The sequence below is a fragment of the Orycteropus afer genome, unplaced genomic scaffold, assembly GCF_000298275.1.
Source record: "Orycteropus afer afer isolate SDZICR_OR568_19922 unplaced genomic scaffold, OryAfe1.0 scaffold00043, whole genome shotgun sequence".
Classification (NCBI taxonomy): Eukaryota; Metazoa; Chordata; class Mammalia; order Tubulidentata; family Orycteropodidae; genus Orycteropus; species Orycteropus afer.
Window position 1 is genome coordinate 12,980,598 of NW_006921630.1, and position 10,530 is coordinate 12,991,127.

The 10,530-nt window shown below is 37.4% G+C and overlaps 1 protein-coding gene across 1 annotated transcript in view; it reads left to right on the top strand.

The window, feature by feature from the left end:
- TSEN15 (tRNA splicing endonuclease subunit 15) overlaps positions 1–10,177 on the top strand; it is a 51,199-nt gene extending 41,022 nt beyond the window's left edge. The window contains exons 4-5 of the mRNA XM_007937677.2: positions 9,484–9,625; positions 10,157–10,177. Coding sequence (XP_007935868.1) covers positions 9,484–9,625; positions 10,157–10,177 — 163 coding nt within the window. The remainder of the gene's footprint in view (positions 1–9,483; positions 9,626–10,156) is intronic.
- The last annotated feature ends 353 nt before the right edge of the window (positions 10,178–10,530 follow it).

Below are 10,530 nucleotides of genomic sequence, written 5' to 3' on the forward strand. Positions count from 1 at the left end.
AACAACAACAACATGGTAGGAATGGTGTTTTTCTGAGATCTTCTATATCCTAATTAGAAGTGGAACCTCCTGCTTTGACTCCTGAATCAGTAATTAAAAAACAAAACAAAACAAAAGAAGTACTCTTCTCTAATGGTCATATTCTTACAATTCATATTTTTAACCATTTTTCATGCTAGAAAGCAAGGATCAGCACATTTTTTCATAAAGTACTATTGTAAATATTCTAGGCTTTGTGGGCCAAGTGGCAAAATACAGGCCTTATTTTCTTTTTTCAGTTATTATTTGGGTGAAAATTTGCAGAACAAATTGGTTTTCCATTCAGTAATCCATACACATTCTGTTTAGTGACGTTTACTGCAATTCCCACATGGTAAGAGCATTCTTCCTGCTTTCCTCCTGTGCTACCCCTTCCTTTTGGTCTTTCTTCCTTACCATCCCTTCCCACTGTCCTAACTCTAACCCTGCATAAACACTGTCCTCTTGATCTTATATGCTTGATTATTGTAATGAGTGTGTACCATCCTGATATTACTGTTTACCTTATAGGTCTGTCTGTCGTTTGGCTGACATTTGAGTCATGGAGGTTAAGTTCAGTTCTTAGCTTGAAGAATGTCAAAGGGCCATAGTCTAGGGGGTTCCACCAGTCTTCATCAGACTAGTAAGCCTGGTCTTTTTTATGATTTTGGGTTTTATTCCACAATTCCCCCCATTCCATCTGGGACATCTTAATTGTGATCACTTTCATAGCAGTCAGCAGTGGTAGCTGGGCACCATCTAATTCTTCTGGTTGGTCTCAGGGTTGTGGAGGCTGGGGTTCATGTGCTCCATTAGTCCTTTGTGGAGACCATATTTTAAATGTAACTGTTTAAAGATGTAAAGAGCATTCTTAGCTCATGGGCCATAAAAGAGAACAGGCAACTGTAGTTTGCTAATTCTTGGTGTAGAGTTCACTGCCATCAAGTTGATTCTGACTCATAGTGACCCCCACTGGGCTTATGAGATGGTAAGTCTTTATGGAAATAGATTTCCCTATCTTCCTTCCATAGAGAAGCTGGTGGGTTTGAACCTCCAACCTTCTGATTAGCAGTCAAATACCTTAGACACTAAGCCATCAGAGCTCCTTTCTTGGTGTAGAAATAATTGATAAAATAATTGAAAAGAGCAAGCATATATCAGATACTTTTAAGAAATTAAGTTCTAAGATTAATAGGACTTCTTTGATCCCAAGTCCTATATTATCTACTACTGTATCTATGGTAATAAGGTCCAAAACAATGATCCTGAGCTATTAGGACAAGTTTAACTTTTGTTTAGTGTACTAGAGAAGTGTGTAATAAATTTTAGGAAACTGTTTATCATAAACATAAATTTGAAGTTCGTATGCTAAACAGTTGCTTATAACCACTTGGAAACCTCCTTCACTGAAAAAAACAAAAAATAACTTCATTCATTCTACCCAGGTACTATATTAGGCATTGCGTATTAATTAAAAAAAAAAAGAAAAAAACGCATACAAAATGCTTACAATCCAGTGGAAAACAGATAATTAAGTTTATAAATACACATAGTGATTACTATTGTATAGTTTTGCACAGGTGCTGCTGGTAGGGTAGGACACCTAACTTTATGTTATAGTGGCTGGGGAAAGGTGATAAGGAAGACTTGAGAGAGATGATGATGCTTTGCTAACTCTTGAAAAGGAATTATTTTGCCAGATATATAGCCAAACAAAACCAAACCCACTGCCATTGAATCAATTCCTACTCAGAGCAACTGCCATAGGGTTTCCAAGCCTATAAATCTTTATAGAAGTAGATTGTCTCATCTTCCTGTCATGGAACAGCTGGTGGGTTTGAATCACCAACCTGGTTAGCAGCCAAATGCCTTATCCATTGCCAGAGTTCCTTAGGTAAGTAGATTTTATCTGTTGCCTGACAGTTATCCTTGATAACTAAAGTATTACCATACTGTTGACTGAACTCATTTTTAGTTACTTTAGAATTGACTTCAGTGTGAGGAAACAAACTTACTCATTCTCTCAAAAAATAATTATATACCTCTATAACTAATTGAAGAAGCTCTGGTAGCGTAATGCCTAAAGCACTTGACTGCTAATCAGAAGGCTGGTGGTTCAAACCCACGAGCCACTTGGAAGGAAGATGGGGCAATCTACTTCCATAGTGATACTGCTTCGGAAACTCAAGGAGGGGTCACTATAAGTCGAATCGACTCGACGGCAATGAGTTTTTTTTTTTTTTTTTTTTTACTAACTAATTAATAGGTAAGCAGCTTTTTGTGACTGGTGTTTTAACAAACCAATTATTACTCTGAAGTGGTGGTTTAGTGATAGAATTCTTGCTTTACATGCAGGAGACCCAGGTCTGATTCCCAACCAGTGTACCTCAAGCACAGTCACTACTCTTCTATCCATGGAGGCTTTTGTGTTACTGTGATGCTGAACAGGATTCAGCAGAGCTTCTAGAATAAGATAGGAAGAAAGGCCTGGCAGTTTATTTCTAAATATCAGGCAATACAAACCCTACATATTACAATGGTTCAGTCTTCAACCAATCATGGGGGTTAGGACAGACCTGGGTGGTATTTTATTCTGTTGTTCATGTGGTAACCAGAAATAGGGGACTGACTTGACAGCAGCTAACACCAACAGCAACATACTATGTTATGATAGCAAGAAAAAATTTCAGCTTTTGTAGAAGTTTATTGTTGTTTTAAGTCACTTTTAAAATCTGCAGTCTCTAGTACCGATTAAAAAGTATTATAATAATTGTGGTAAGAGTATTTTGAAGCAGAGACTACATTTTAGATTCAGTAGCTAGTAGGATAGATGAAGAGTGACCATAAATTTTTTACTTAGGGTTAGGAAATAGAGATTTAAGAGGACAAATAACACTTTCACTAAAGAGAATATATGTTGTGGTTACCTAGTGCTGGTCTGACAATAATATACCACAAATGGGATGACCTTGACAAACAGGAGTTTATTCTCTTACAGTTTGGAGGCTGTAAGTCCAAGTTCAAAGCGCCAGGCTCTAGGGGCTATGTGAAAGCCCCTCAACCTTGGGCTTCAGCTTTGCTCTTGCTCCCGGCCCACTGAAGCTAGAGGCATCTCTTCACTCAGGCATCTACCGGCTGCTGAGGCTAACAAGTCCAAGGTCAACAAGTAAAGTGGCACAGTCCCAATGTCCCAAAACACATGGCAGGCCATTAAGTTCGTTGTAAGTCCTAAGGTCGGCAGAGCATAGCAGGCTGCTAAACAATGACACAGCTACATGCAGGGTCCAAGCATTCTGTAGGCTGGAGAACATTTCCCAAGGCTTCTTCTGCTTATATAGAGGAAGCAGACCACATTCCCTAAGGCAGCTACTCAGCTGCTTGTGGTAGATCCCACCATGGAGTTAATTGCCAGTCTCATCATGGGGAATAGCTATCACCAGCTGCCCAGCCATTCAGCCAGGCCCAGCCAAGTTGACACACAAACATAACCACCACAATATACTTTCGAGTTGTTTGTGTATTCAGTTGTAGAATGTTAATATGCTAGTAAGTCTTTTCCAATTTCTAGAGAATTAGTTGGCTTAGTGGAAAAGAAAAAGCTGATCATTTTTTATTTGCCTTTTTAAGAAAGCTCCTCTGAAGGTTACATTTCATTGAATTATTGAACCCAGGCTTTATTGAATAAGTAATAAGGGTTTTTAGTTTATGGTAAACAAAAACTAATAGTGCTTTGAAAACCTAGATATTGGATTTTGTATGTTATTTTCCACAACAAGCAAACTGAAATCTAATCCTTTGTAACATTGGTTGCTTAATATATAATTTTAGCAAAGGGAAAAAAAGACAGAGAAAGAAAGAATCATATGCAGGAAGATAATCACTGAAGCTTATCTTTATTAGCACATCCTCCCCCCTCCCCCCAAAAAAGCCCAAAAGAACTATTCAGCAATAATGGAAAGATTGAGTAAAATTTTGTCAACTTAATGGAATATTAGCCATTAAAAGTAGTAATTATGAAAGCCATGAAAGATGTGTTTATTACAGTTTATTTATAAAAATGGACTTTTAATTATGATCCACAATAAGATGCCAAGTTGAAAAATGAGCACCAAGCATCCTTAAACCAGAAAAATCCAAACTCACTGCCATCAAGTCAATTCTTACTCATAGCAACCGCTATAGGGTTTCCAAGGTTGTAAATCTTTAGGGAAGCAGATTGCCTGATCTTTCTTCCATGTAATGGCTGGTGGGTTTGAACCACTGATCTTTTGATTAGTAGCCAAATGCCTTAACCACTGTACCACAAGCATCCTTAGCCAGTTTCAAACCAAAAAAACTGAACTCACTGTTGTTGAGTCGATTCCAACTCATAGTGACCCCTCCTTGGGTTTCCGAGGCGGTGTCTCTACGGAAGTAGATTGCCTAGTCTTCCAATTCTGAGGAGTGGCAGGTGGGTTTGAACCACCAGCCTTCTGGTTAGCAGTCACATGCCTTAGGCACTAAATACATTAAACACTAGTACCCTATTTTTATGCAAGTAAATACTTTTACATGGTGGCTTCCTCCTCCAGAGGTATTTTTGTATGAATGCTATACTGTTTTTTTTACATGTTGCTATAAAAGACATTAGCATAGCACACTTAAGAAAATATCTCATGGGAGACAGGTGCACAGCTGGCAAAAAACATACAACACATCGTTAATGGTATAAAACAAAAAAAGGTAGTGTCTCTTAAATTCTATTCTGTAGGTTCTTAAATATTGTTTAATTCTCTCAGGTATGATAATCAGGAGAGATCAATAAATGCAAAAAATAAGGACTGAAGGTCAATGGATAGCCCTTTGTTATGGATTGAATTGCATCCCCCCCCAAAAAATATTGTTAAATCCTGGCCCCTATACCTATAAAATAAGGACCTTCGGTGATGTGGTGGTGGTTAAGGCATTTGACTGCTAACCAAAAACGTCAGTGGTTCAAACCCACCAGCTGCTCCATGGAAGAAAAATGGGTTAGTCTGCTTCCGTAAATATTTAGAGCCTTGGAAACCCAATGGAGGTTGCTATGAGTCTGAATCAATGCGGTGGCTGTGAATCAGTCATACCTATAAATATGTTGTTTGGAAGTAGGGTTTTCTGTGTTATATTAATTAGAGTGGGTTCTAAATCTAAACACTTCTTTAGAGTTGAATGTACACAAAAACATACAGAGGTTGAAGAGGAAGAGACACACATTGGAGACAGATGCATCTACAAAGATTGCTGGCAGTTACTAGAAGCTGAATAGAGAATGAAGTACCTCTTCTTAGAGCCATGCCCTAAATTTGGGCTTTTACCTTCTGGAACTCTGAGGAAATAAATTTATGATCTTTAAAGCCACCCACTTGTAGTATTTGTATTTGTGTTATGGCAGCGCTAAGTAAGATGTCTTTCTTTGTAGGACTTTCTGTGGGGAAATAAGTTTATATTTGGGCCTTCAGAGATTACTTCATCAGGATTGTGGATATAGTGTGTATTAGTTTCTTAGAGCTGCTATAACAAATTACTACAGACTAGATGGCTTAAAACAGTAGAACTTTATTCTTTCACAGTTCTAGAGACCAGAAGTCCTGAATCAGGTAGGCTTATTTGCCTGTGGAATTTCTGAGGGAAAATCAGTTCCATGACTCTCTCCTAGTTATTGGCAGTTCTTGTTGTTCCTTGGCATGTAGGAATCCAATCTCCACCTTCATCTTTACATGGCCTTCCCCTCTGTGTCTCAAATCTTTTCCTTTCTTTTATAAGACACTTGTCATTTGAATTAGGATTCATTCTAAATTCAAGATAATCTTATCTCACAATCCTTAACTTAATTACATCTCCACAAACCTATTCCCAAGTAAGGTTACATTCACAGGTGCTACCACAACTCATTTTTTATTTTGTCATACTGTGGTGGGAGTATTGCTTTGATGCTGGAAGCTATGCCACTGGTATCTAAATATCAGCAGAGTCACCTATGGTGGACAGGTTTCAGTGGAGCTTCCAGACTAAGACAGAATAGGAAGAAGGACCTGGCATCTGCCTTGAAAAAAATCGGGCAATGGAAACCTTATGAATAGTGACAGAACATTGTCTGATACAGTGCAGGGACATGAGGCTGCCAGGTCGGAAGGTACTGAAAATAAAACTTGGGAAGGGCTGCCTTCTCAAAGTAGAATTGACCTTAATGACGGATGGGGTAAAGCTTTCAGAACCTTCATTTGCTTATGTAGCATGACTCAAAATGAGAAGGAATAGCTGAAAATATCCATTAATAATTGCAACATGGAATGTACAAAGTATGAATCTAGGAAAATTGGAAATTGTCAAAAATGAAATGGAATGCTTGAAGATTGATGTGCTAAGCATTAGTGAGCTGAGATAGACTGGCCATTTTGAGTGAGAGAATCATGTGATCTACTGTGCCAAGAAGAACAAATTGAAGAGAATAATTTCACAATCATTAACAAAAAGAACATTTCAAGATTTATCCTGAAGTACAACATTGTCAGTGATAATATCACATCCATACACCTATAAGGAAGACCAGTTAAAACAACTATTATTCAAATTTATGCATCAACCACTAATGTCAAAGATGAAGAAATCTAACATTTTTACCAATTTCTCCAGTCTGAAATTGATCAAACATGCAATCAAACTGTATTGATAATTACTGGTGATTGGAATGCAAAAGATGGAAATGAAGAAGTATCAGTGGTTGGGAAATACGGCCTTAGTGATAGAAACAATGCCAGAGAATGCGTGATAGAATTTAGCAAGACCAATGACCTATTCATTGGAAATACCTTTTCAACAACATAAATGGCAGCTACACACATTGTGCTTACTGCATGGAATACACAGGAACCAAATCAACTTCATCTGGGTAAAGAGATGATGGAGAAGCCCAGAACAAGGCTAGGGGCTGTCTGTGGAACACACACACCATCAATGCTCATAACCAAATTCAAGGTGAATCTAAAGAAAATACAAGTCCACAAGAACCAAAGTACAGCTACTGATCCTTCTTTGTTTCCAGCTTTTGCATTTCAATCAACAGTAATATCAACACATTTTGATTGGATGTTTGATCAACTTCAGGCTAGAGAAGTTTAGAGATTACCTCAAAAATAGATTTGACACATTGAACACAAATCATCAAAGACTACACAGGTTGTGAGATGACATTAAGGACATCATACATGAAGAAAGCAAAAGGTCATCAAAAAGATAGGAAAGGAAGAAAAGACTAAAATGAATGTCAGAAGAAACTCTGAAATTTGCTCTTGAACTTAGAGTAGCTAAAGTGAGTGGAAAAATGATGACATAAAAGAGCTGAACAAAAGATATTAAAAGGATACCTTGAGATAAAGTATTACAATGAAATGTGCAAAGATCTGGAGCTAGAAAACCAAAAGGGACAAACACGCTTGGCATTTTTTAAGCTGAAATAACTGAAGAAAAAATTTCAAGCTTTGAGTTATAATACAGAAGGATTCTTTGGCTAGAAAATTGAACAATTCAGGAGGCATGTCCAGAAGATGGAAGGAATGCACAGTCACTCCACCAAAAAGAGTTGGTCAATAATCAGCCATTTCAGAAGGTAGCATGTGATCAAGAACTTACAGTATTGAAGAAGTTCAAGCTGCACTAAAGGCATTGGTGAAAAACAAGGCTCTGGGAACTGATGGCCTACCAATTGAGAAATTTCAACAAATGGATACAACTCACTTGTCTATGCCACGAAATTTGGAAAAGAGCTACCTGGCCAACTGACTGGAAGAGATCCATATTTTTGTGCCCATTCCAAAGAAAGGTGATCCAACAGAATGTGGAGATTATCGAACAATATCATATCATATGCAAGTCAAATGTTGCTGAAAATAATTAAAAAATGGTTGTAGCAGTACATCAGCAGGGATTGAAATTTAAGCTGGGTTCCAAAGAGGACAAGGATGAGGGATTTCATTGCTGATATCAGATGGTCTTGGCTGGAAGCAGACAATACCAGAAAGATCTTGACTGTCTTTTATTGACTATGTAAAGGCATTCGACTGTGTGGATCATAACAAATTATGGATAACATTGCAAAGAATGGGAATTCCAGAACACTTAATTGTACTCATGAGGAACCTTGTGCATAGACCAAGTCTGTTGTTGGAAAAGGACAAGGGAATAGTGCATGATTTATAATTGGGAAAGGATGTATCCTTTCACCATACTTAGTCAGTCTATTCTGAGCAAATAATCTGAGAAGCTGGACTATATGAAGAATGTGGCATCAGGATTGGAGGAAGAGTCATTAACAATGTGCAATATACAGACTACACAACATTGGTTGCTAAAAGTAAAGATTACTAGAAGCACTTACTGATGAAGATCAAAGACTACAACCTTCAGTATGGATTATACCTTAACATAAAACAAAAATCCTCACAACTAGACCAATAAGCAACATCATTCTAAATGGAGAAAATATTGACGTTGTCAAGAATCTAATTTTCCTTGGATCCACAATCAATATCCATGGAACCAGCAGACAGAATCTCAAATGACATATTATACTGAGAAAAATCTGCTGCAAAAGCCCTCTTGAAGGTGTTAAAAAGCAAAGATGTCACTTTGAGGGCTAGGGTGTACCTCACCAAAGCCATGGTATTTTTATTCACCTCATGCATGTGAAGGCTGAACAATGATTTAAGGAAGATCAAAGAAGAATTTATGACTTTGAATTATGGTGTTGGTGGAGAGCATTAAACATTCCATTGCCTGACAGAAGAAGAATCTGTCTTGGAAGATGTATAGCCAGAATGCTATACTTCCCCAGAAGGGAAGATGGTGAGACTTTGTCTTGGTTACTTTGGACATGTTATCAGGAGGGACCAGCCATGAAGGACATCATCCTTGGTAAAGTAGAGAGTCAGCCAAAAAGAAGATCCTCAGTAGATGGATTGACACAGTGGCTGCAGTAACGGGCTCAAACATAGAAACAGTGGTGAGGATGGCACACGACTGGGCACTGTCTCGTTGTTTTGTACTTAGGCTCGGTAAAAGTCAGAACTGACTAGAAGGAACTTAACAACAATGGATGTTGTTGTTATGTGCCGTCAAGTCAGACCCAACTCATAGCAACCCCCCCTTGGGTTTCCGAGGTGGTATCATTACAGAAGTAGATTGCCCAACCTTCCTTCCGAGGAGTGGCTAGTAGGTTTGAACTGCCAGCCTTCTGGTTAGCAGTCAAGTACCTTAGGCCTATACTACCAGAGCTCCTTAACAACAATGTATACAGCTGGTATTATGACTTAATGCTTATCATTTTTGGGGGCTGCTATTCAACCCAGTCCAAATGTAATTGTCCACCTTCCTCCAGATTTTACAATATTTGATTTTATCAATAATTGAATGTTTTTGTGAATCCTGACTGTATTGTGACTTTATTTTCAGGATAAGGGAGATCTTAAAGGCATCTCGAAAATTGCAAGGAGACCCAGATTTGCCGATGTCATTTACTTTGGCCATAGTGGAGTCTGATTCCACAATAGTCTATTATAAGCTCACTGATGGATTTATGCTGCCAGACCCTCAGGTCAGTTTTGAAGTAACTGACAGAAAACAGTGAAAAAAATGGAGAAAGTATGAGATGATTTTAAGTGCAAATCAAGCCATTGATAGAACTGCCACTTCTCTCACAATGTGAAGAAATTTAAGAAAAAAAAAAAGGTTTTATTTTCATACCTCAGAAAACTGGCTATATTTTGTTCAAAGTAATACATTTCTAGTTATTTCCCCCAAATCACTTGATTCCACTACTCTATAGAGAAATTCATAGCTTCCCAGAATACTTCATGAAGCAATTATATATTTAGTTGTTTAATGAGTAACTGAGGTGTAACATAAAGATTAATAATAATTTTAACTTAAAGAGCACTTCTTAATGTTAAATTGTTTGACATTTTGATACATACAAGTTAATATATTAAGTGTATATGATTGTTTTACATATTTTATTGTTATAATTGAGATATTTGTATTAAATATCTTCCTAATTTTGCTCTTAAATCATATTTACAGGGTAAAAAGTCCATCCTGATTTTTTTTTTTTCCTTTTATGTTGTAGAATATTTCACTTAGAAGATGACAACTGTACTTCCTGATGCTTACTTTGTTCATATGAGATTGGATTTGAGACTCATCAACTTGGTTACCTTTCTTCTCAGAGATAGTCAGCATTAATTCTATAAGTTTTCTGATTCATTCCATAAGTTTTCTTTCTGAAGAATAAATATTTCCACATAGAAAAATGTTTTTTCTTAAAAAATGTAGTTCTCTAGAACTTTCTTGTCTGGAGACAGTTTAATTACAGTTGTAAACAAGTTTATGCCAAAGATGTGTTCAGAAAGGTGGAACACACTTTGCTCTGTGATCCCACACTCATAGCTGCCCCTTCGTTCATTGATGCCACTGCTGCTCATTGTTTGGTGTGCCACATTT